At 36.2% G+C, this 27,406-nt stretch overlaps 1 protein-coding gene across 3 annotated transcripts in view; it reads left to right on the plus strand.

The window, feature by feature from the left end:
• VPS13A (vacuolar protein sorting 13 homolog A) overlaps positions 1-27,406 on the plus strand; it is a 254,299-nt gene that overhangs the window by 159,281 nt on the left and 67,612 nt on the right. For all 3 annotated transcript variants that reach the window (XM_062208443.1, XM_062208441.1, XM_062208442.1), the window contains exons 40-52: positions 5,213-5,305; positions 5,760-6,116; positions 8,437-8,538; positions 8,895-9,053; positions 9,209-9,464; positions 12,369-12,529; positions 15,315-15,418; positions 18,972-19,254; positions 22,009-22,404; positions 23,002-23,106; positions 23,224-23,370; positions 26,201-26,329; positions 27,069-27,202. In XM_062208443.1, coding sequence (XP_062064427.1) covers positions 5,213-5,305; positions 5,760-6,116; positions 8,437-8,538; positions 8,895-9,053; positions 9,209-9,464; positions 12,369-12,529; positions 15,315-15,418; positions 18,972-19,254; positions 22,009-22,404; positions 23,002-23,106; positions 23,224-23,370; positions 26,201-26,329; positions 27,069-27,202 — 2,426 coding nt within the window. The remainder of the gene's footprint in view (positions 1-5,212; positions 5,306-5,759; positions 6,117-8,436; positions 8,539-8,894; positions 9,054-9,208; positions 9,465-12,368; positions 12,530-15,314; positions 15,419-18,971; positions 19,255-22,008; positions 22,405-23,001; positions 23,107-23,223; positions 23,371-26,200; positions 26,330-27,068; positions 27,203-27,406) is intronic.

Below are 27,406 nucleotides of genomic sequence, written 5' to 3' on the forward strand. Positions count from 1 at the left end.
TATATGATCAACTCATTCAGAAACAGAAAGAATGGAAAGCACTTGGTAATCACTAATCTATACCAGTTGTCATATCATGCTGACTGGAATTGTGAAAATTTTAAGCCTGTAGTTTTTAGCCTAAAACTAAATTTTAAGCTTTGACAATGTAGTAGGTTCCTCACTTGGCTTGTCTTTTCCCTCTGAAAAGTTTTTCTGTGCCATTATCCTCTGTAGACAGATCTGAAATCTCTGTCTTCTTTTTAGGGTAACTATACTATTTTTCAGGGCTTAATTCTGAGCTGAGTTGGTTAAAATTGTTTTAACAGTTTAAACATGGCAGGCTTTTGCATGCCAGATACTGGTTTCTTTGGCAATCCTTAATCTATTAAACATTTTGTTTCTTCTAGGTAGTTCTATGTGTAAGTAACCACAAATGGAACTATTATTTATTCATGGTTCCCATTGTTTTTTTTGCAGACAAGCTATTTTAATATTGTATTTGCTAATTCCTTGTTCTGCCTTTCCTTCCTTCACTTCAAGTTAGTGAAGAATATTTTAACAATTGATTTTGGAGAAGGGTGATAGGTGACATCTGTGATTTTATTATTTTGCAATATATTGGCTCACACGGCTGTAACAAGACTGTATATAGGAAAAATTGGAACCATGGTCTTATCTCTTGCTAAGGCTCTTTAGGGTTTGACTAGCGTACTTTTCCTGATTGTATTTGCAATCACTAGAAAATAGAAACTAACATACAAAACATTCTAAATATTCCAAGTCTGTCTGGCAAAACATTTTGGCTTTTTTTTTTCCCATGCAAGAACATGGTCTGCCTTCCCTTTAAGTTTTTTAAACTATTTTTATAGCAAGTTTAGGACAGTTGGCTTTATATTTTTAAATATCCCTTGTCCATCTAATTAATTGCTAAATCATTTTCAAATATTTTCACTTTGTAGCAGTGTCAAATTTTAGGTATGAAATTTTGTATTAGTTAAGATGTAAACTAGGCTCTATACTAAGAATACCCCACTCTAAACAGGAAATCATGGTAGACCTGCATGTTTTTTTCTAGGAACATGGTAAAATCATTATGGTTTAATATAGGGAAACCAGGCTCTTTTTATCTTGTTCTACTATACCTAGGATATAACTTAACCTGCTTATTCAGAGATATTTTAGAGGAAATATTCTCATTTTTGCTATCTGTAGGGTATAAAGTTATTTCTGACTTTATTTATTAGAATTTTAAATATTTTTATGTATTTACTTTTATTCATTTGAAAAGCAGAAAGATCTTCCATCTGCTGGTTCATTCCTAAATGCCTATAACAGTCAGGGCTGGGTCAGGCCAGAGATTGGAAATCCATTTGGCCTGCCACATGGGTGGCAGGGACTCACACACTTGAGACATCACCTGCCACCTCCCAGAATGCACACTAGCAGGAAACTGAATTGGAAGTGGAATCAGGACTTGAACAGAGGGACTTGTATGGGATGCAGGCATCTTGAGGTGTCTTAACCACTGTACCATGATGCCTGCTCCAATAAAATTTTTGAATAAATTCCTAAATCCTAAGAAAAGCAAAATTATTTTCTACATGTATATTTTAAATGTATTATGGATTTTTTATCAATTTATCTTATCCTAAACTATTATAAACTTGTACTAATTTTTTGGTTGTTAGATTTTTAAAAAATCATCTACAAAAGTTACTTTTATGTTTTGTTCCCTAAATGGCAAGAAGAAGCCATTTTCATTTTATTCCCATGCTTAAATAAATTGATACTATTATTATGTTTAATATTTGCTTGTTTAATATTTACATATAAAACCTTTTGTATGTTGAGAAATTACATCTTTCATACCTAGGGGCTGACACTGTGATGCAGCGCTTTAGGCTGTCCCCTGCATGGCCAGCTTCCCTTATGGGTACTGGTTTGAGTCCCAGATGCTCCTCCTCTGATCCAACTCTCTTCTAATGCTTCTGGGAAAGCAGTGGAAGATGGACCATGTCCTTGGGCCCCAGTACACATTTGGGAGACCCAGATGAAGCTCCTGGCTTTGATCTGGCCCAGCCCCAGCCATTGCAGTCATTTGGGAGGTGAACTACAGATGGAAAATATGTGTCTCAATCAATCTCTCTCTCTTAAATCTGCCTTCTGAATAATTAGTAAATCTTTAAAATAATAAGCTTTTCTATACTTAATTCTGAAAGAATCTTGATCATGACTAAATGTAGAATCTTAGTGTGTATTTATTGGTGTCTGTTGAAAGAACTACAATTTGTTTCCTATAGTATACAAGCCTTGTGTGTGTAGGTTAATCCTAAATTTTAAGGTATTTTAATTTGTTTATATATTTCTTTTGCTAAGGATACCTAGGATTTTATGATAGAACATAACTGGACTGGTTGGTAGGCTTCTCAGTGTAAATTACATTTGTGCTGATACCTGAAGGATGACTAGTTATTAGACTGGAGCAACAGGAGTCACAGGAATGTGCTGGGTTTTAAAATTTTGTTATTAGAGACAACTCCCATCTGCTAGTTTCACCCCCAGTCACAACAGCTGGAAGAGAAGAGCTAGGAGCTAGGAACTCAATCCTGGTCTCTAATGTAGATGGTGGGAACCCAATTACTTCTGCTTCTCAGGGTCAGCCTTAGCAGGAAGTTTGGAATAAGGAGTCAGATCTGTCCCAGGTGGCTCAGTGTATAATGCAGGAACCCGACATCTATTTTAGGAAAAAGGAACAGCCTGTACAGAGAGCTTGGGCTCCCAAGAACCCAAGTTCCCGCCATATTATCCAGTTACCAACATCTATAATCATATATTCTACTCTTTGTCTTGTTATTCAGTGGTCTTCATCATGGGCCAATAAAATATAATAGCTTTCGTAGGCTTCTGTTCATTTCGTATAAATGCTGGTAAGTTAATTTCACAGGGAAGCAGTAGCAGTATCAATAGTAAAAATGAAAGAAAGGGAGTAATATAGTATTGAAGTAGGAAGAAAACGAAAATGATAGAAATAGCACTAAAAGCACGAAGGAAATAGTTGGAGGCAACAAAACTAATACTGGTAGGAAAAAAATGCACTTTAGGAATGGTTTCTATAACATTAAGTTGAATTTTGTGAATTATCTTATGGAGAACTTGATTGTAACACAGCTTTGGCATGAGCAGGTTTTCTGTTCAAGACCAGCTGCATTTTCAATCCTATGTCACTTACAAACTTGTGAATTTTGTCAGGGCCAGAGTGTACTTTAATATTTTTCTGTAAGGAACTTAAATCCATGGTTTCAACTGAACCAAAAACCAATGTAAGATTTTCAGTCTGGTACCAAATTTCCAGTGGAATTCAGATTCACGTAATCTCTTGAATATTATTCATGGAGGGTATCCTAGTAGAGTAATCCTTCACTTTGCTGTATTGAACTGTCTTAAAATTCCTGTTTCAAACAGCTACATTACTTGATTAAAACAATTAAAATTTAAAAAAGAGATTTACACATTACAGGGAAATTTATATATATATTTGTACTTTCTTGTTTTTGCTTTTCCCAGGGAAAAGCAAATTTTATGTTTAGAATCTATACTTAATTATTATAATATAGTTAAATTTTTTGTTCTTAGTTTATAAACAATTTTTAGACTGAATTAATAAGTCAAGTACTAACTCTTCTTACCTTTTTTTTAAAATAATGGTAGATTGTGACTACTTTGAGTAATGGGTTTAAATGTCATTATTTTGATCTTTTTAGATGTCTTTGTGTGTGTGTGTGTGTGTGTGTGGTAAGTAAAATTCTAAGGTAGCCGCTAAGATTTCTACCTCCTTTTATATGTGCCCTCTGTCGTCTTTTCCTGGGTGAGTATAGGTAAGCAAGACCAATATGGTCAGGACATTAATCAGTAGACTGAGTCAAGTCAAAGGGAGATTTTTCTGGATAAGACATCAGAGTGAGATTACTAGAGATGGTCAAACATCAGAGATGGCTCTACTGCTGATCTTGAAGGTGCAAACTGCCTTATTATGGAGAGGGCTATGTGGCAGCTAGTGGAAGCCAGCTAGCAGGCAAATGAAAATCACCTTACCTTATGTATTATAAAGAGAAAAAAAGAAAGGATGACTTTGAGGGTGAAAATGAGAAAATAGTTCACAGCTTTTAAACCTAATCAGGAAATTCATTTACCTGCTGGATTTCAGAATTCTTGGGATAGGTGGCTGCTTTTTCCTCCTGTTTACATTTGAACAGGAATATCGCTCACTGTTATCCCATGTCTGTTCCACATTTGTATATTGGGGGTAGGTAACTTGACTTAGTTTCCCAACAGGACAAAAAATGTGCCTCAACAGCTCTATTAAATACATTATATCTAGACATCTAATCAACATCTGAACCTGATTGAGAATTTAGACTTTGAACTGATCAGAGATAAATGAGATATTTGACTTTGTACTATAATAGTACGGGATTCTTGACAGCCTTATGGGAATCACTGAGGGGCAGAAGGGAAGAATTCGGCTTATTACATTTAGGGAAAATTCAATTCACTTATAATTAATTAGGGAATTATTTATATAATTTTTTATTCTTGTCTTTTGTAGCTTTACCTGTGTAGATTAACTTATTTCACTTTTACAGTGAAAAAACATCACAACAAAATTTTATTTTAGTATGTAAAGTCAAATACAGAATATGAGGATACTTCAAAGAACTCATGGAAAATCCAGAATAAAGATTTGTTTTCCTCAGGCTACTCATATGGGTACAGAGCCATGAGTAATTGATGTATCAGTAAAGTCCATTACACTAAAGTAAAGTTAAAATAGAAGCTTATTGTGGTAAAAAAATTTTTGAAATCCTTGCAGTTTTTTCATAATACATGCTTTCTGTTAACTTTTGAAGACCCCAGTATATATGGATTTCAAAATTTTTTGCACCAAAATAACTTGTTCTCTTACTCTATTTATACAAACATTTAGGAGTATTGTCTTACAAGTTTTATAGGTTAGTTTTGAATATTTAAGAAATTTTTCTATTTATTTTTTATTATTGCTAATATTTTTGTTACCACTTCCTTTTTATTACAAATAGTGATAATGAAGAGGTGTGATATTGAGTCACTTAATACTTATTTTTACTGATTTGCTTATTTATTACTAAGAAACCCTTTAGTAGGATTACTTTAATATTTATTAATTTAATGGTATTGATTTTTTTTCTCATAGGTTTTGCAGCCTTGTGACTTATTTTATCAAGCTACTCAGACAGGTTCGACTCCACAAGCTATTGATATATCAGTGAAATCCCTGACAGTAAAGGTAAGTTACAATCAAATCATGCTATCTTAAAAAATTCATGAGACCTAGAAACAAGGAGTTATTGTAGTAAGTCTTAATTGTTAAATAAGCAAAAAAAAAAAAAAAAAAAAAAAACTTTTGTTTTTGAAAGTATTATTTACAAAATGATATTGTTAGTGTACATTTTATCATGAATGTTATTGTATAATTATTTGCATTTAACTAGTTTATTGGCATTTAACATTTATATGTATAGTTGAAATAATATTTGATCATTTTAATATTTGAGATTAAATATTTTAACAAGTTGAAATTAGTAATAATGGTAATTAAAATTCTTTATATATAGCACATCATATCTTCTATTTTGTGGTGGTAATGTTAGTTGATTATTAACTCCTCATAATTATTCAGCAATTAGGTTTAACAGTTTTTGAAAGTAGCATATGTAATTTTTAAATTTTATTCCACTTAGGTTTCACCGGTTATCATAAACACCATAATTACCATAACTTCAGCACTTTACACAACCAAGGAAACCATTCCAAAAGAAACTGCTTCTTCCATAGCACAGTTGTGGGAAAAGAAGGATATAAAGAATTTAAAAATGTGGTTCCTGGAAGAATCAAATGAAACTGAAAAAATCGCTCCCACAACCGAATTGGTACCCAAAGGAGAGATGATAAAAGTGAACATTGATTCTATTTTTATAGTTCTTGAGGCTGGAATTGGTCATAGAACAGTGCCCATGCTTTTGGCAAAGTCACGTTTTTCAGGAGAAGGCAAAAACTGGAGCACACTAATAAATCTCCACTGTCAACTTGAACTAGAAGTAAGCAGATAAAGCATTTTTACGGTTTTAGAGACAAACAATACAATATCTGGGATGTTTTGGGAATATTATTTATCTATCTAAATTAAGCTTACTGTAAATATTATATTTGCTCAGAAACTTAGAAGAAAGCTTATAGATTTATGCCCTTGAATAGTTGGTGTTATGTGTACATTATTTCTACTTTGAGAATACATGGCCATATTAAATTTATGTTATAATTCATTATATCAACTTAAAGGTAACATGGCAGTAGACAAGTGTTAATTTTAAAATTCTCATTTTTAGGGATTGAATTTTAAGGGATTGAATTGAATATTCTTTATTTCCAATTTTTTTTATTTATATAAAGGGAACAGTACAGTTTTAAGAACATAATAATATATGTTACCCTAACCTCCCTTCCTGACTCCCACCTTCCTTCCTACTTCCTTTCTTATTTTTCTTTTAATTTTTACAATGACATACTTATTTTTTTTTAAAGCAAAAAGACTCTAGTTTATTGGAAATATAGACAATGGGTACAAACAATAGTTAAATGGAAAATATGACCATTTAAAACATTCATAGGGGCTGGCACTGTGGCATTGTCGGTAAAGCTACTGCCTGTGGTGCCAGCATCCCATGTAGGTGCTGGTTCAAGTCCTGGCTGCTCCACTTCCAATCTGGCTCTCTGCTATAGCCTGGGAAAGCAGTAAAAGATGGCCCAAGTCCTTGGGCCCATGCACCCATGTGGAAGACCTGGAGGAAGCTCCTAGCTCCTGGCTTTGGATCTGTGCAGCTCCGGCCATTGCAGCCATTTGGGGAATGAACCAGCAGATGGAAGACCTCTTCTATCTCTGTCTCTGCCTCTCTGTAGCTCTGCCTTTCAAATAAATAAATAAATCGTTAAAAAAAAATCATAGACTAAATTTCTGGATATATAGATAATATAATCTTGGTATAAGGAATTAGAAGGATATGCTTTATGCTTTTATATAATATTGAGTTTTTAACTCTAATGAAAGTCTGTTAAGACTTTTCAGATTTTCATAAGAGTACTTTAAAACGAGTTTAAGTTGATATTATTTGGGAAATATCTGAACAAACATATTTTACTTGGGAATTTATGTGGAATCTTTTGAAGTATACCGTGGTTTAAATTAATAATATACTTTATTAAAAACTTAAACAAATATTCTCCCTTGTAACAGTAAATAAGGAAACATGAAATTCTATTCTTTTATTATGTTGCAACAGAATGGTTTGCTAATTAAGAAGTATAACTTTGACTTAACATTTTCAAATTCTGATTAGAATTCTGTAGATTTTACAGAAAATTTGATCTAGGATGTCTATAAAAATTTTTTTTGAAAAAAAATCTATTTATTTATTTGAAAGGCAGAATTATAGAGAAGCAGAGAGAGGTCTTCCATCTGCTGGTTCACTCCCCAGATGGCTGCAATGGCCTGAGCTGCGCCAATCTGAAGCCAAGAGCCAGGATTATCTTTTGGGTCTCCCATGTGGGTTCAGGGTCCCAAGGACTGGGGCCATATTCCACTGCTTTCCCATGCCATAGCAGAGAGCTGGATGGGAAGAGGAGTAGCCAGAACTTGAAGTGGCACCCATATGGGGTGGCAAAATTGTAGGCAGCAGCTTTACCCACTATGCCACACTGCTGGCCCCTATAAAATTTCAAAAATTGAGAATGTCCACACCACACTGAATTTAATTTTAACTTAAATGTAACAAAGTTCAAGCTTTCTCATCATGAGCCTTGCCTACAAGCTTCCCCGTTTGACCTCTGAATATAATTTTCAAATCCAAGGCCATTGCTTCCTATGCATCTAATATAGATAATTATGTGGCATTTATTATGTGCTAGATGTTATTCTAAAACAGGTATCCCTCTTTTAATCTTAACCCTCTAAAAAGTTATTGAAACATATGATATTTGCTTTTAAGCACTTTGAAGTGGAAGCGCAAAATTTCTTTAATGTGTTATAGATGAACAGTGTGTGATGCTTGGCCTAGTATGGAATTAAAGAAAGATGCTTAAAAGAGGTTGTGTTTATTTCCTTCTGGACTAAAGGCTTATGATGAAAGCTGCTCATGTGCTTCCCTGGCTGGTATCTACATTGTGAAGGGTGGACATGGGCCATTTTAGCTAGGTGAGGGAATTGCTGCGGGAGTATATGGAGCAGGCTGCTGAAGAGTGTATAGAATGGTTTTCATATGGAAATAGCATGGCCAAAAGGCATAACAGTAGGAAACAGCCTGGAAGATGACAACCTGGAAGATACCAGCATGCTTCATTTAAAACAAAAAATTGTCTCTATAGGTGCATTATTATAATGAAATGTTTGGTGTATGGGAACCTTTGCTTGAGCCCTTAGAAATTGATCAGACTGAGGATTTTAGACCATGGAATCTTGGAATCAAGGTATGTCTAAATCTGTGTAAGTGTATATTTTTTTTTCAAAGTATTTTCTTAGAGTGATTTAAGATCACTACAAAATTAAAAAGGTACAGAGGTTTCCATATACACTTAGTAATGCTGGGATTTTTTTTTTTCCTTCTAAATTGTGCTTGCCATTTCACTGTCATTGGGTTTCCTCTAGTACTGCCCCTGTCCTATTTGACCCTACAAAAGGACAGCAGCAAAAATAAAATATATTGCTGCCTCTAATGTTAAAATTGGAACTTTTCTAAAGTTTGGTTTTACTTTGCGTAATGAGTCACATTGTTTTAGCAGCAAGTTTTTTTTTTTCCTTACAGTTTAATAATTTATCATTTTAGATGAAAAAGAAAGCCAAAAAGGCTATTGTTGAGTCAGATGCTGAAGAAGAAAACTACAAAGTGCCAGAATATAAAACTGTCATCAGTTTCTATTCAAGAGACCAATTAAACATCACATTATCCAAATGTGGTCTTATAATGTTAAATAATTTAGTCAAGGTAAGAAAAGAAATTTGAAACTCTAAATGTTGAGATACTAGGCTGAATTGACCCTTTTATTGAATCAGAAGTTTTTTTGTTTAATTCTTTGTCTTGTGTCTGCTTTTGATTTAGTTTTCCACATTTTAATTTATTTGATGACTCTCACTTATTAGGCATTTACAGAAGCTGCCACTGGGTCTGCCCCTGTCTTCATAAGGGATCTAGCACCGTTTATCATTTTCAATTCTCTTGGACTTAGTGTTTCTGTTTCACCAAGTGATTCTTTTAATGTACTCAATGTTCCTATGGCAAAATCATATATATTGAAAAATGAGGAGAGTTTAAGTATGGATTATGTCCGAACTAAGGAAAATGATCATTTCAGCGCAATGACCAGCCTAAGCAGCAAGCTCTTCTTCATTCTTCTGAGTAAGTGATGTATTATCTTCCTGTGGCTTTGGGTTAAACTACAGTCTTGTGTAATTTACTCATTTGTAGTATTCTACAGATTTTTAAGATCTCTTTCCTAGTATATTGGGACCATTTTTTTTCAACTTTGCAGTTGGTTGCTGTTGTTAGTAAGATCTTTGTATTCCAAATTCCGACTTTGTTTACCCACTGCATTGTTTAAAGCATGGTAATTTCCTCTTTGTTGTTGGGAAGCCAAATGTTAGAGCTCATCCTAATTCAGCTTCTACAGGCCATAGAAGCTGATATTGTCTTTTTTTTTTTTTTAAGATTTATTTATTTATTTGAAAGGCAGAGTTACACAGAGAGAGAAGGAGAGGTAAAAAGAGAGAGAGAAAGGGAGGGAGGGAGGGAAGCCAGCGCCACCCGGGTTACTCCTCTTCCAGGCCAGCTCTCTGCTGTGGCCCAGGAGTGCAGTGGAGGATGGCCCAAGTGTTTGGGCCCTGCACCCGCATGGGAGACCAGGAGAAGCACCTGGCTCCTACCTTTTGGTCAGTGCAGCATGACGGCTGTGGCGGCCATTGGAGGGTGAACCAACGGCAAAGGAAGACCTTTCTCTCTGTCTCTCTCTCTCACTGTCCACTCTGCCTGTCAAAAAAAATAAAAGAGAGAGAGGTCTTCCATCCGCTGGTTCACTCCCTAGATGACCAGAGCTGCGTCGATCCAAAGCCAGGAGCTTCCTCCTGCTTTCCCACATGGGCGCAGGGGCCCAAGGACTTGGGTCACCTTCTGCTGCTTTCCCAGGCCACAGCAGAGAGCTGGATCGGAAGTGGAGCAGCCAGGTCCTGAACCGGCACCCATGTGGGATGCCAGCACTGCAGGCGGTGGCTTTACCTGTTATGCCACAGCATCAGTCCCAGATATGCTTTAAGTACATTTGGTACAACTTTAAGCACATTTGGTACAACTTAGTAGTATTTTTTTTTTAAGATGTATGTTATTCAAAAGCCATAGTCACACACAAACACACACGGTGGAGGAGGGGAGAGAGTTCTTCCAACTGAGGGAAAGTGGTAGGGAGGCAGGGTGAGAGATCTGTCTTCCATTCGATGCTTCACTCCCTGATGGCCACAAAGGCTGGGCCTGATGCAGGTGGAAGCCAGAAGCCTGGAATTCCATCCCTGTGGATTAGGTCTTCCAACTCAGTGGCAGGAGCCCAGTGATGTCTTCTCAGGCACATTATCAGGGAGCTGGATCAGAAGTAGAGCAACCAGGATGTAATAATGCTTAGTCACCAACAGTAGCTTAACCTCTGTGCCAAGATGTCAGCTCCACAACTTGGGAGTAACCTACCCCTTTTGTATCTGACTGAATTTAAAACTTGAATTAATGAAAATGACACATTAGTAATTGTTTTAGAATTGATGAATGGTTTTTTATGTGGAGATTTTCCCTTGTCTTTTCTAATTCCAACAAGTTTTTCATTTTAAATTATCTTGTCACTGTAATGTTAAATACTCCCAAAGCCTCATCTATATCACTTTGTAACACTCAAGTAATTATTAAAGAGGACATCATTTGAAAGGTTAAAATTAGGTATAGAAGTGAAGTGCTTTATTAGTGCTTTCTTCTAATCAGGAAATAATGCATAACAAGTGTTTCAGGGATTGTTGGAGCATTGTCAGTGAATTGTTACCAGTTTTACCTCTGGTTTGGAGGTAACATTTTTATGAATGAAGGGCAAGTAAAATCTGCAAGTAAGTAATTTCACCCCAATACCACTTGTGTATATTAGATAAATATGTACAAAATTTTCTTTAACCAAATCCAAGATGTAACTAAAAAGTGACATGCTTGTTGGAAAAATCAGAAACTGAAAAATTGTCACTATGTTGGTATTTAAAGATGTCTGAAGGGATTAGCCCTGGTTACTATAACAGAAAATCTCAGTGTCCATATAGTTGTCAATTTTTGCTCTCATTGTTCAGGTTTTCTTTTTTTAAGATTTATTTAATTATTTGAAAGGCAGAATGGCAAAGAGAGAGAGGCCTTCCATCTGTTGGTTCACTTTCCAAATAGCCGCAACAACCAGGTTGGGTCCAGGCTGAAGCCAGGAGCCTGGGTAGCAAGGGTGTGAACACTTGGGGCCATATTCCACTGTTTTCCCAGGTACATTATCAGGGAGCTGGATTGAAAGCGAAAGTGGAAGCAGAACAGCTGGGATTCAAACCGGCAATGGATATGGGATGCTGGCATCATAAACCACAGCATAACACACTGTGCCACAATGCTGGCCCCTACTCAGTTTGGTCTTTTTTTTTTTTTTTTTTTTTTTTTTTTTTGACAGAGTGGACAGTGAGAGAGACAGAGAGAAAGGTCTTCCTTTTCTGTTGATTAACCCCCCAATGGCCGCTGTAGCCGGCGCACTGCGCTGATCTGAAGCCAGGAGCCAGGAGCTTCTCCTGGTCTCCCATGCGGGTGCAGGGCCCAAGCACTTGGGCCATCTTCCACTGCACTCCCGGGCCACAGCAGAGAGCTGGACTGGAAGAGGGGCAACAGAATCTGGCTCCCAGACTGACTAGCCCTGGGTGCCGGCACCACAGGTGGCAGATTAGCCTATTGAGCCGCAGCACCAGCCCTACTCAGTTATTTTTAAAGGGTTTGCCATGATTGCTAAAGGTTAAACTCCTGGAAAAGATTATTCTTTTCAATTAAAATAATTGTTTTTTGGTGAAATGCTTTGAAGGTTTTAGGTGAGTGCTGTGGAAATATGTGGTGGCCTCTTAAAATAGCCCCTTTTATGCATTATATCCCAAGACTTCAGGAACTGCTATTTATAACTTCAATACAATCATTTGATATTTCTTACCATTAATATACTAATATTAATATACAGTGAATTTTCAAATATGTGTATTCATTTAGCACCTGTTAACCATTCTACTGCTGATAAAATCCCTTTGACAAAAGTGGGACGACGTCTATATACTGTAAGACACAGAGAGTCTGGAGTTGAAAGATCTATTGTTTGTCAGATTGATGCAGTGGAAGGAAGTAAGAAGGTGACAGTTCGCTCTCCAGTACAGGTACAAAATGATTAATTTGTCGGGAAGTCCTATGGAGTAATCTGTGTACTAATAATGTTCTGGTATATGAATTTGTTAGTTTTGGTAGGAAAAACAATATTATTAAAAATAAATTTGCCAACACACAGCTAGTATTGTAGCAATGCCCAAATTTGATCTTTCACTTTAAATTTGTGTTCATTCCATTCTTCCATTATATGAATATTGTTTGGTCATAAACTTTATCAGTTGTTCCAGCAGGGAAAGCTTAGCTGCAACGTGCTGTTATATAAATGTTTGCTTTCTTCTTGTACCACCAGTTCTCTGTTTATTTCACCTCTCCAGCCTTATTCCCATTTCTTTCCCGAGACTCTGGTTCCCAGATTTTAAATCATTAGTTTATTCTCTGCTTCCAACCAGTTTTTGCTACACTAAGCTTGGTAGGGAAAACAACGGAAATAGTAGAAAACTTTGATAACAAACTGCACATTCTAAATAGACACTACTGAAAAGCATGTGTCTTCTTGAATATTCTGTGTATATCAGTGATAAGTTGAATATACAGTTTATTGGAAATTTGTAATTTTAAAAAGTGTAAAACTTAATGTTGTTTGAACTTTGTAGATATTAACTATTGGTTTGATATGGGTTTGATTTTTAGAAGCTTTATCCAGTTATACCTTTTGTGTTGAGAAATTTACTATAAATAATACAGACCTCTAGCCACATAGTTTATAACAAATGATGTTTACAATGTTTTTACTTCACAGGGCAAGTGTTCCTCATAATAGTTACAGTGTTCCTTTGGATGCCTGCATCCTTTCAGAGTTCCTGGGCTCAGGTTCCAGCTCTGCTCCTGAATCCAGCTTCCTGCTCATATATACCTTGAGAAGCCGAGGTGATAGCTTAAGTGGTTGGGTCCCTGCCACTCACATGGGAGATCCAAATTGAGTTCCCCATTCCTGGCTTGATTCTGGCTTAGCCACAACTGTTGCAGGCATTTGGGAAGTAAACTCCAGTGGATGAGAGATCTCTGTGTCTCGCTGCTTTTCAAATAAATAATATTTTAAAATATTTTTTCCTCTGAGCCAGGTGTTGGACTAGCAGATAGTACGTTTGTGATCTAAAAATGTCTGAGTTTGACTCCCAGGTCTGGTTCCCGATTCCAGCTTCAGCCCAGCTTTTGTGGGCATTTTGGGGACGGAAGATCTTTGTCTCCTCTCTTTCTAACCTCTCTGCCTCCTTCCTCTCCTTCCTCTCTCCCTCTCATTCTCCTCTGCAAAAAAAAAGAAAAAAAATTAAATGAAGTTTTTGCTTCAGAGATTGTAGTCTCTGTGTTAGTGTACGTTTCCCTTTCTTTCTAGAGAGAGATGATCTGTTTGGTGATATGGTATATGTATGTATATATATATATATATATATATATATATTTCTAGCCTCATGTTTTTAAAACTATGATTATGTGTGCATAAAATATAAACTGTGCTACATTTTTAGTTATAGTATGTTCTACATAAATAAATTTTAAGAAAATTTTCTAAATACTGTATTCATGAAGTTGTTTCCCTCATTTTCCATAATACAAGCAGTACTGTAGAGAACATTAAGGTTGTTGGCTGCACATGTGTAAATATTTCCTTATATATACAACTAGGAGCAAAATTGTTAGGTCTTTTAAAAAGATGCATTTTCATTTTTATTAGGTTTTTTCAAACTTCTGCAAAGTTATTTTATCAGTTTACGTTCTGTCAGCATTGACTGAGTCCCTAGTTATATCCTTTTCAACTGTTGATATTACAAGACTCTGGATATTTGACAGTCGGATGGTATGAAATGATAGCCTATGATTATAACTTGATATAGGATGTAAATGATTATCTTATGATTATTACCAGTAATGTTGAATGTCTTTCCAGCTATTTATTGGTCATTTAGTTTTTCGCTTCCGTTTATTTCCCATTCCCTGCTCAAATGCATTTCTCAATTTCCTGTTAATTGCAGGATTTTTGTGTGTGCTAAGCTATAAAGCTTTTGTTAGATTTATTTTAGACATTCCCCAGCTTGTGACCTGATATTTATTTTTGTCATATAAATATTTAAATTTTTCTTAGAATTTTTGTAGTATGTTTATTATTTGTGGTATTTTTATAGAATTTTTGTGGAATTTGTAGAATTATTTGTAGTATTCTTCTTAACAGGCATGTCTATAAACAAATTAGTCCCTATTCCAAAGTCAAGAAGACACTATTATTCTCCTCTTTGATGTTTAAAATTCCATTTTTGAGATATTTTCACTGTTTTTTGTTTTTAAAGATTTATTTATTTGAAAGGCAGATTTACAGAATGAGAGTGAGAGAGACATCTTTGATCCACTGGTTCACTTCCTAAATGGCCTCTAAGCTAGTCTAGGCCAAAGCCAGAGGTCTGGAATTCCATCCTAGTCTCCCATGGGGATGGCAGGAGACCAAACACTTGGGCCATCTTCTGCTGTTTTCACAGGTATATTAGCAGGCAGCTGGATCAGAAGTAAAGCAGCCAGGACCTGAACTGGTGTTTACATGGGATGCTGGTGTTGTAGGTGGCAGCTTAACTTGCTGTGCCTCAACTCCAGCTCCTTTCAGATCCCTTTTCTGTAAAACTGAAACTTTGCCTATATTTGTTAGGATAAATACTGTTTGTTTCTTATAATTTATATGAGCAAGATGAATATTGTCTGATGGTTCCTTTGTTAGAATATTTAAATGGATGTATGTTGTTTTTAAATGTCTTCAAGGTCTTAGATTTATGATACTGTTATCTTTCTCAGGTTAGAAATCACTTTTCAGTCCCAATCTCTGTTTATGAAGGAGACACATTATTGGGAACTGCTTCCCCTGAAGATGAATTCAACATACCATTAGCTTCTTACCGGTATTTTTTTCTTTTATCTTATTTGCTCTGAGATCTCATATAGAATTTTTAGTTGCTTGATTCTATGTAGAATCTTGTCCTTAAATTATAAAACTTTGATCAGATCTGCCTTGTTGCTATCACATGTGTTTTATGTAGGCTTCAGGCCATTTCAGTTATTCTTTTTTTGAAAATTTGATGCTCTTAATTTATACCATGTAAATTATGTATTCTTCTATTGGTAAATTAGTATGTGCTTGCAATATAACCATAATTATATATGTTCCTAAACTTTAAAATGTCTATTACTGGTAGTTTCTGGATTTATATATTATGAAGCAATTTTTCAAAGGTTTTATAATATAATGTTTTTGAAACTCCTTTAAAAAACAAAATGTATTTTTTTAAGATTTTATTTATTTGAGAGGTAGAGCTATACATAGAGAGAAGAGAGATAGAGAGAAGATCTTCCATCTACTGTTTCACTCCCCAAATGGCTACAATGGCTGGAACTGTGCCAATCCAAAGCCAGGAGCAAGGAGCTTCTTCAGGGTTTCCCATTCTGGTGCAGGAGCCCAAGCACTAGGGCCATTTTCCACTGTTTTCCCAGGCCATAGGCAGAGAGCTAGATCAGAAGAGGAACAGCCGGGACACAAACTGGCGCCCATATAGGATACCAGAGCCACAGGCAGAGGCTTAGCCTACCACAACCACAGCACTTGCCCTGAAAATGTATGGTTTTATCTACACATTTATCTGTTAACTGTTCAGGGATAGATTTATAATATATATTGAAATATATACTGCTTTAATCTTGAAGACTTAAAGTAATTAGGTTAAAGTTGATATAAAATGTTATGGTTTTTGTGTTTTGTTTTTTTTTTTTTAAGATTTATTTATTTAGTTAATTAACAGGCAAAGTTACAGAGACAAAGGTAGCTGGTTCACTCCCTGTATGCCCTCAGTGGCCTGGGCTAGAACAAGCCAAAGCCAGGAGCCAGGAGCTTCTTCTGGGTCTCTCAAGTGGGTACAGGGGCCCAAGCACCTGGGTCATCTTCTGCTTTCTCAGAAGCATTAAAAGAGATCTGGATTGGAAGTAGAGCAGCCAGGACTTAAACCAGTGTCCATACAGGATCCTGGCACTGCAGGTGGTGGCTTTACTTGCTATACCACAGTACTGGCCCCAAAATATTTTGTTTTAAGGGAAGATTGATAAGATACTAATGATGAGCTACTCATAATTATTGCCTTAATATCATAAGTATTATTATTCAATGTTATTAATCTGTTATTGAAAGTAATCTCTTCCATGCAGATTGAACTCTATTGGAGAATAAAAGTTTCCTCAATTAATTGTTGTAGTTTGTTAGAAGACACACTAGAGAGGCCGGCGCTGTGGCTCACTTGGCTAATCCACTGCACCGGGTTCTAGTCCCGGCCGCTCCTCTTCCAGTCCAGCTTTGCTGTGGCCCGGGAAGGCAATGGAGGATGGCCCAAGTGCTTGGGCGCCTGCACCCATGTGGGAGACCAGGAGGAAGCACCTGGCTCCTGGCTTCAGATCGGCGTAGCTCTGGCTGTAGTGGCCATTTGGGGGGTGAACCAACGGAAGGAAGACCTTTCTCTCTGTCTCTCTCTCTCTCACTGTCTAACTGTATCTGTCAAATAAATTAAAAAAAAAAATCTTAAAAAATGAAGACACACTAGAAATGGACACTCAATTATGCATTTTGTTCAAGGGAGAAAGAAATGTCTAATATTTTTTTTTGCCTGTAGCTGAAAGTCATTGAGAAAGGAGGCACTGAGAAGTGAGTATGGAGGGTTCAGTGTTCAATCTAGCAAATGTAAGGCACTGTCAGATATCATTACAAAAAATATAGTATCTATTTAAAATTTAAGAATCTGAGCTTATGAAAATGAGGGATAGAGATCTGATATTTATAAGGAACAGTTTCACAATCATGGTTGATTAGATTTTAAAATATAAAAAAACTTTGAAAATTTTTTAAAGATTTACTCACATAATTGAAAGCAAAAAGAGATACAGAGAAAGAAGGAGAGAGAGAGAGAGAGAGAGAGAGAGATCCTCCATCCATTAGTTTACTCCCCAAATGGCTGCAACAGCCAGTGCTGGGCCAGGCCAAAGCCAGGAACCAAGAGCTTCTTCTGGGTCTCCCACCAATAGTGTATAAGCGTCCCCTTTTACATATATTCTCAGCAGAATTTTTTTTTTGTCTTCCTAATAATAGCTTTTGTGACCACAATGAAGCGATAGCTCATTGTGGTATTTACATTTCTCTAATCAACTCAAGATAATGGATCATTTTTTCATGATTGGTTAGCCATTTATATTTCTTCTTTTCAGAAATGTCTATTCAGATACTTTTCCCATTTCTTAGAAAAAAATCCTTAATTGCTTATTCTTGGACGCAGCTTAGGTTAAAAAAATTATTAAAGCTCGGGCTTAGGTTGTGGTATAGTGGGGTAAGCTGCCACCTGCCATGCCGATGAGACCATTTTGAGAGTGAGCCAGCAGATGTAAGATCTCTCTGTCTCTTCATCTCCATAACTCTGACTTTCAAATAAGTAATTTTTTTGAAAAACATTATTAAACCTTGGGGGCAGGTGTTGGGGTGCAACGGCTGAAGTTGCTGTTTGTGATGTCTATGTTCCATATCAGAGTGTTTGATTTGACTTTAAGCTACTATGCCCATCTAGCTTTTTGCTAAAGTATCTGAGAGGCAACAAATGTTGACCCCAGTACATGGTTTCCTGCCACTCACATAGGAAATCTCTGTACAGAGTTCCTAGCTCATGGCTTCAACCCGGCCTGGCCCTGGCTGTTGCAGGCATTTGGAGAGTGAACCAGTGGATCGAAGATACCTGTGTCTCTCTCTCTTTCTCTCCCCCCCCCCATCCCTTTCCCTCTCTCGCTCTCTCTCCCTACCTCCGTCAGTCAGCCTTTTAAATACGTAAATCTTTTGAAAATTATTGAACTTGAAAATATCGTTGAAATCTAAACAAAGAATGTGATATTCAAGTGTAAAGTCATTTGCGGTACCCGTTTTGTCATCATTTTCTTATAACCTCTTCTCTGCATCTGTGCTCTACATTTCAGTGGAATATCTGTGAAAGCTTTCCTTTGCTTAGCTTTGGAAAGCTGGTGATTATTTTTAGAATTTTTTGTTCCATTCCTTGTCCTTTTAGGAGCATATATCCAAGAAACCAATTTCTTTAAGTTAAATATATGTCACAGATAGTTTCTATGCAATTTGCTTTGCATATATGATTGATGCAGTTATGTGTCTTCTCTAAGAACCAGTTATTTGCCTATAAACATGCTTTTAAGGTGGTAAGTTAGCAAGAAAAAATTCTCCTCTCAAACAAAACGTAACTTGATTAGTCTGCAGAAAGGGAAGATGATATTTATATATAAAACCTATTTCTAAAATCTATATGAAAATATTTTAAAATTATTACAATATAATGGAAGGACATAATTTTATTATTAGGAGGCTATAATAATAACTTTTCATTTTAAAGCATTTTAAAGTGTGTTGTTTAATCTTTTATACAGATCACTGCTTTTTCTGAAACCGGAAGATGTAGACTATCAAAAGTGTGAAGGAATTGACTTTGAAGAAATTATAAAAAATGATGGAGCTCTTCTGAAGAAGAAGTGCAGATCTATAAACCCTTCTAAGAAGTTATTTATTATTAATATTGTCCCAGAAAAAGATAACTTGACATCTCTGTCGGTGTATTCAGAATATGATTGGGACTTACCATACGTACTGCATTTGTGGCCACCTATTCTACTCCGAAATCTTCTTCCTTACAAAATTGCTTATTATGTAGAGGTATTCTGGAATATTTTATCTTCCTATCTTTGATTTTGTAGCTTTATTTATTTAAAACTATGACCAATAAAATATTTTTAAAAATTATAATACTTATATAATAGTATAGATATTCTTCTAATGGGAAAGAAATGTTTGTTATGATGTATAAAAATAATTTCAAGGGAAACATTTTCTACTGATTTAACAACAAAATCTGACCACTAAGTTCAATATAAATTACATGCACAAATGTGATATACTGTTAGAAAAATTGGTGCCAACCTTTAGCATAGTGGTTAAGACTGCTAGAGATGCCTTGGGACAAAGTGGCTAAATTCAAGTCCTGGCTCCACTTCCAATTTCAGCTTCCTGCTAAGGCACACCCTAGGAGACGGTAGGTGATGGCTGAAGTGCTTGAGTCCCTGCCACACACATGGGAGACCTGGATTCACTTTTCAGGTCCTGTCTTTGACTGGCCTGGTCCTGTCAGTTCCAGACATTTTGGCAACTGAACCCGGAGATGGGAGGGAGGTCTCTGTTTTTCTCTATTTTCTTTCTCTCTCTCTCTCTCTCTTGCTCTTTGAAATAAATTAAAAATAAACTATTAGGTAATATATAGTCCTATTAGTAATTTAGAAAATAGAGATAATAAAAATGCTCGTAATCACACAATCTAAAGATACCGGTTCAGATTTAGAAGATAAATTTTTCAGTCTTTTCTGTGCTCTATGTATTTCTTATACCATGTTTAAAGGATGGATATTAACTTTTGATAACAGTATGAACATTATTATTGTAAAAACATTTATATTCTGGATTTAAATGAAAAAAATCCTGCTGCATCATGTTATATTCTTTTAATGCTAATTCTCTAAAAGGATTATGTATCCTATAAGGTTGCTTTTATTGCTTCCTTATTGTTGTACTATAAGCGATCTTGCTTCTGTTTGTTATGACATAGAATTTCTCCTTCTTAAGATTTTATGTAAATATTTCATGTATCAAGCTTAGTAAGTGAATTAAAATAATTCTGCAGTATAGTCTATTATAGATTTACTTTGCTTTGAATATTATTGTACAAATATGTTTACACTTTTCTAATATTTTTTGGAAGGGGGTTGTTAACATTTACTGTTTAAAAGTATTTTCTGTCTAAGTGGCAGATTATCATAATGATTAACAATTTGCAACAGTGATTAACTGGCACATGGTTACCATCTATTTAATCCCTTTAACACCACCATCAACTTCATAATTCTCTGGAATATTATTTAACATGTGAAAAATCAATAACATTTTTTGCTTTAATTAGCTTAAAATCTTAAGATGAAGAAAATGCAATGTTACAATAATAGGAATGGCCCAGAAGAGAGATACTGGAAAAACTGGCAAGCTACCCATGTACACTGTCTATAAACAATTCCATTTCCTCAACTTTGATTTGGATTTGGATTTGGATTTGATTTGATTTCCGTCAACTTTTAATTTGATGCTTTTAGGGATCACAGTCTGCCAGTTTCCAAGGGATATGATCAGTTTTCAGAAAGACAATTCAAGTGTGGTATTGGAGAAGGAACTAGAGAGGACAAATGTGATTAGGAGAGTATAAAACTGAGAAAGTCATAGTGACATCAGTTATGGTAATGGAGGTGTGGGTAGAGAGAAGTGAATTAATTTTGAGAGGTACATTAGATATCAGCAGTGCTTGGAAATCAGTGAAGGGATCATTGAAAATCAAGAATGCAGGGCGAGTGTTTGACTTGCTGGTTAAGATGTCACTTGGGCTGCCCACATTTCATGTCTGAGTGCTGGGTTCAAGTCCTGGTTTCAATCTTGATTGCATCTTCCTGCTAATGGGTACCATGGTGGCTCAAGCACATAGATACCTGTCACCTATGTGGGAGACCCTGATTGAATCTCAAGCTCCTGGCATTGGCCTAGCTCAGCCCAAGCTAATGTGGACATTTGCAGAATGAACCAGTAAATGAGAGATCTTTGCCTTCTCTCTCTCTCTCTCCTCTCTCCTCTCTCTTTTCAAATAAAATAAGTAAATGGGGTGGGGGGAGTGCTGTGGTGTAGTGAGTGAGGCCACCACCTGTGGTGCCAATGTCCCATATAGGTGCTGGTTTGAGTCCTGGCTATTCCACTTTTGATCTAGCTCCCTGCTAATGTACCTGGGAAAGCTGAGGATGGCTCACGTGCTTGGGCCCCTGCTACCCATGTGGGAAGCTCCAGGCTCCTGGCTTCAGCCTGGCCCAGCCCCAACCATTGCATCCATTTGGGAAGTGAACAGCAGATGGGAGATCTGTTTATCTCTCTGTCTCTTCTTCTCTTTCTCTTTGCGACTCTGCCTTTCAGATAAATATTTAAAAAAAAAAAAAGTTGTTTTTTTTTTAAATCAAGAATGGGAGGTAGTAGGTTTACTTATTTTGTATTATTACTTTCTACTACATTTTTCATTATTTTATTCTCAATACTGAAATCATCAGTGGTTAGGACTTTTCTTGTAGTTTTATTCTAATTACAGTGTTTTATGTTTCCAGTTTCCAGTGGAGTTCCACTTCTGTTATTTACTATCCTTACAGAAGCCCTTTGGAATAGGTTATTTAGATCATATAGGTTTACCATGGCTTACAGCGATAGAACTTGAATATAAGTCTTTAGTTACCACAAGTTTTACAAGGAGGTTTTTTGTAGCATTTGGAATAATTAATAGAATTTGGAGCATCTTATTCTGAAACTTTTTTATATTTAATGTATTTTTTTTTACAGGGGATTGAAAATACAGTTTTTACTCTAAATGAAGGACACTCCGCCCAGATCTGTACTGTACAGTTGGATAAAGCCAAGCTACATTTAAAATTACTTGACTATCTTAATCATGATTGGAAAAGTGAATATCACATAAAACCTAATCAGCAAGACATCAGTTTCATCAACTTTACATGTGTTACAGAAATAGAAAAAACTGATTTAGATATTGCTATCCACATGACTTACAATACTGGTCAGACAATTGTGGCGTTTCATAGTCCCTACTGGATGGTCAATAAAACTGATCGAATGTTACAATACAAAGCAGATGGAATTCATCGAAAGCATCCACCTAATTATAAAAAGCCAGTTCTCTTTTCTTTTCAGCCAAACCACTTTTTTAATAATAATAAGGTATGTAACATTTTTTCTTTCTTTGACTTTTTCTTAAAAAGATTTATTTATTTATTTGAAAGGTAGCGTTACAGAGAGGCAGAGAAAGAGAGAGAGAGAGAGAGGTCTTCCATCTACTGGCTCACTCCTCAAAAGGCTGCCACAGCTGGAGCTGTGCCAATCCGAAGCTAGGAGCCAGGAGTTTCTTCCATATCTCCCACATGCATTCAGGGGCCCAAGGACTTGGACCATCCTTCACTGCTTTCCCAGGCACATTAGCAGAGAGCTAAATCAGAAGTGAAGCAGCCAGGACTTGAACTGGCACCCATATTGTATGCCAGTACTGCAGGTGGTGGCTTTACCTGCTGTGCCACAGTGCCGGTCCCTCCTTCTTTCACTTTTGTTTAGCTATTTGTCATTCCTTTTTAGTTTTTAGGATTCTGAACAAAATATTATGAAACTTGGTAGAAATAGCATTTGTTAAATATTTGAGGTTAAAAAGGTTAGCATTGAGGTATACTATTAATATAATATTTAATTTATGCAAAAAATTAAATTATTTAAGCAGACAGTTTTAAGTGTTTGTATATTATAATATATTGAACTATTTTTTCCTAGGTTCAGCTTATGGTAACAGATAGTGAGTTGTCAGATCAATTTTCAATTGACACTGTTGGTAGTCATGGAGCTGTTAAATGTAAAGGACTGAAAATGGAGTACCAAGTGAGTGAGTTTACTCTATGCTCATTAAGAAACTTTTATCTGAAATTTCTGTTGACTGTTAAAATTTGTAAGGATTCTATGCTAGTATAATATTTTTTAACTAATTTTTCCCCTTAGGTTGGTGTCACTATAGACCTCAGTAGTTTTAACATTACTAGAATTGTGACATTTACACCTTTTTACATGATTAAAAACAAAAGCAGATATCGTATATCAGTAGCTGAAGAAGGACATGAAAAATGGCTGTCTCTCGATTTGGAGCAGGTGGGTAGATGAATTTCAAAAATGTACCTCTTTGGATTCTCTTTTCTGCTTATATTTAGTTATATAAATCATTATGTAATGTTTTAACTCTCCCCTTCCCCAACTTTGAGTTCCAAGAACCTTTGTTGAGTATTTGTACTAAGCGCTAGATAATTAATTATTAAAAATGGAACCTTGCCATCTAGGAATGCATAGCTTGATAAGGGAAGAGGACACTTAGGAATTACTAATCAGTGCAGCAGCACAACACTAGTTAAGAAGAGGGAATCATTGATTTTCCCTGAAAACATATTAAGAAATGCCTCATAGGACAGTTAAGACAGGGATAACTTAGGGGTAAAATTTGGATTTTGTGCCATCAGTTACTGTTAGACTTGTGGAAAAGAGTTTTCCAAATGGGTTATAGGTGGATAGAGTATTTTACTTGTGAGAACTTTGATACTAAATGTTAGAATTAGAAATATTAACTATTCTTATTCACTGCTCCTTTCATGTAAAAACCTTCCTTATGGAATCATTACCTTTTAAATATATCTTTTAGAATTTCCTTTAGAGCTGATTTTGAAGCTAAATACTACTAGTTTTTGTTTATTAGTAAAAATTCTTACCACCTTTTAAAATTTTTCTTGACACTAATTCTAGCTTTTTATTCTATTTTTTATCAGGTTATAGATTTTCCCACACTGTCTACTGGCTTCCATTTTTGTTGAAAATAATGTGATTTGGTCATTTTTTGGGGTGGTGGTTTTTCTTCTTTTTCTGCCCTCTTACATTTCTTTAGTTTTTATTTGCCCTTCTTAAGATACTTGAGTCATGCATCAGTGGATTAATGTGCTTCCTATGTTTGTAAAATTTGCAACTACTATTTCTTTAAATATTACCTTTCTTCTGTTCTTCCATTTTCTCCTCCTGGGTCTTTAACGAGACATGCTAGACATTCTTATTCTACCCTGCATGTCTCTTAGTATCTCTTTTGTGTTTTCCCTGTGTTGGACTCTGTGCTGCATTCTGGATAAGTGCTACATACATGAATATATCTTTCAAAAGTTTGTACTTTCACCATGTATAAGCTATTTAAGCCTTACACTGAATTTTTTTTAAAGATTTATTTATTTATTTGAAAGAATTAAACGGGGAGAGAGAGAGATCTTTCATCACCAGTTCAATTCCCAAATGGCTACAATGGCCAGAGATCGGCCATGCCAAAGTCAGGAGACAGGAACTCCATCTGGATCTCCCATTTGGGTGCAGGGACCCAAGCACTTAGGCCATGTTCTTTTGGTTTTCCCAGGCCATTGTCAGAAATCTGGGTTGGAAGTAAATCAACTAGGACTTGAACAGGTACCCATCTGGGATGCCAGCATTGTAAACAGCAGCTTTACCCACCATGCCACAACACTGTCCCTGCTCCACTGAATTTTTATTTGAATAATTATACTTCTCATTTTTAGAAGTTCCATGTAATTTCAAATCTTTTCACTCTTTTTTTAGAATTTTTTTAAAGTTTATTTTAAAGGCATAGTTACGGGGGGGTGGGGGGGCAGAGAGAGATCTTCCATCTGTTGATTCACTACCCAGATGCCACAATGGCCAGAGCTGGGCTAGGTGGAAGCCAGGAGCTCAGAGCTACATCTAGCTCTCCTGTTTTGGGGCAGGGATCCAAGTACTTGAGCCATCTTTAGCTGTTTTTCTCTGCACATTAACAGGAGCTAAATTGGACATAGAACATCCAGGACTCCAATCAGTTCTCATATGAGGTGCTGGCATTGCAAGCAGCAGCTTAATCTGCTGTACCTCAGTGTGGGCTACCTAAATTGTTTGTCTCTTTTTTTAAAAGATCTGTTTATACAAAAATCAGAATTACAGAGAAAGCCGGAGGGAAACAGCGATCTTCCACCTGCTGGTTCACTCCACAAGTGGTAGGAGCTCATCCAGGTCTCCCATGTGGGTGCAGGGGCTTAAGCACTTGGGCCATCTTCCACTGCTTCCCCAGGCCATTATCTGGGAGTTGAATTGGAAGTGGAACAGCCAACACATCAACTGGTGCACATATAGGATGCTGACATTGCAGGCTGTGGCTATACCTGCTGCACCACAACACAGGCCCCCAAATTGCTTTTCCTACTGTGAACTTCGAATATTTCTCTAGCTTTTTAACCCTGCTTCGATGACTCATCATTTGTGTTTCTTTGACTTCTGCTTGGTTACCAAATGATTTTCAGGAACTGATTGTACTCTTGTTTTAAACTGATCATGTGCTTCCCAGTTCTGAGCTGTTACTTAGTGATTTCAGCCCTTTGCTGTGAGATCTATGCCATAGATCTATGAGATCTATGTCTTCTCCAGCCCTCTACTTATATTAGCCCGTGAACTTAACACCCATTGTTGCTTGTACTCACAGTGCTCACAAATGACAACTCTTCTAAGTTTGTTGTTGTTGCTGTTTAAAGATTTATTTATTTGAAAGAGCTACAGAGACAGAGGGTGAGAGAGTTTCCATCTGCTGGTTCCCTCCCCAGATGGCCTTAACGTCCAGGGCTGCACAGGCCAAAGCCGGGAGCCTCATCAGGGTCTCCCATGTGGGTGCGAGGGGCCCAAACAGGCCATCTTCTGATGTTTTCCCCAGGCCATTAGCAGGGAGCTGGATCAGAAATGGAGCAACCAGGACATGAACTGTTGGCCTCTAAGTTGACTGCTTACAGCTGTTTAACTAAGCAACCTAGTAACCAAAGAAGTGTTGAAAAAAATTTTAAAGTTATCTTAAGTCTTCTATAATGAGTTTAATAAAAACATAGACGTATTTATGACAAATATGTAATATGTGTTTTAGTGTATCCCCTTTTGGCCTGAGGATACTTCTAGTAAACTTCTTATACAAGTAGAAAGGAGTGAAGGTCCTCCCAAAAGGATATATTTTAACAAGCAAGAAAATTGTATTTTGTTACGTCTGGATAATGAGGTGAGTGTGTTTTTTAATATGAGTCTCATTACTAAAACTAATAATATATACTTAGCAATAGTTTTTTTTCTATCCAATGATTACCTCATGATTTTTTTCCACTTTCACCAAAAATGAACATTTCTTTTTGTATAAGGCCAAGTTATCAAAAGGAAACAGATATAAAACAACTTACTATACAAAACAAATAAGATTGTCTAGAATACTAGAATATACTACATCTAGAATTTCTGTTAGCTGCACACAATAATTGACATTTGTGTTTCCCACAAACTCAGTATAAGATCTAGATTTTTTTTATTTTTAAAGATTTATTTATTATTTATTTTAGAGGCAGAGTTAGAGAAAGAAGGGGGATGGTGAGAGAGATCTTCCATGCAGTAGTTCACTCTCTTAATGGCTGCAAAAACAGGGGCTGGGCCAAGCCGAAGCCAGGGGCCAGGATCTTATTCTGGGTCTCCCATGTGGGTGCAGGGGCCCAAGCACTTGGGCCATCCTCTGCTGCTTTCCTAGGCACATTATTAAGGAGCTGAATTGGAAGTGGAACAGCCAGGACTTGAACTGGCACCTGCAGGTCACAGCTTTAACTTGCTGTGCCACAGGGCCCACTCCCCTGAATTGTTTCTAAATCATTGCCTCAAATGAAGTTAAGTCATAAATATTTTTATCAATAGATGTTACTAGTTAATATTCTTTGTAGAAGGATCACATTAAAGATGTTTTTTATCTTTTCTTTCAGCTTGGAGGTATTATAGCAGAAGTTAATTTGGCTGAGCATTCTACAGTTATTACATTTTCAGATTATCATGATGGAGCAGCTACATTCCTGTTAATAAATGACACCAAGGATGACCTTGTTCAGTACAAACAAAGGTAAGAAGATTGTTACAAATACAGTAACTCTTGATTTTAACAACGTCTAGCAATTTTAGCAATGAAGCATTGACTTTTGGATATTATGTAGGATAAACTCTGCAAATGTTATCATGGCTGGCAAAAACTAGGTCTCATTGTTTTTTCAAAAAATGTATACCCAAGTATGTAGAGAAAAAGCTGCCTAGATATCAACAAGTTTAC

The sequence above is a fragment of the Lepus europaeus genome, chromosome 12 (assembly GCF_033115175.1).
Source record: "Lepus europaeus isolate LE1 chromosome 12, mLepTim1.pri, whole genome shotgun sequence".
Classification (NCBI taxonomy): domain Eukaryota; kingdom Metazoa; phylum Chordata; class Mammalia; order Lagomorpha; family Leporidae; genus Lepus; species Lepus europaeus.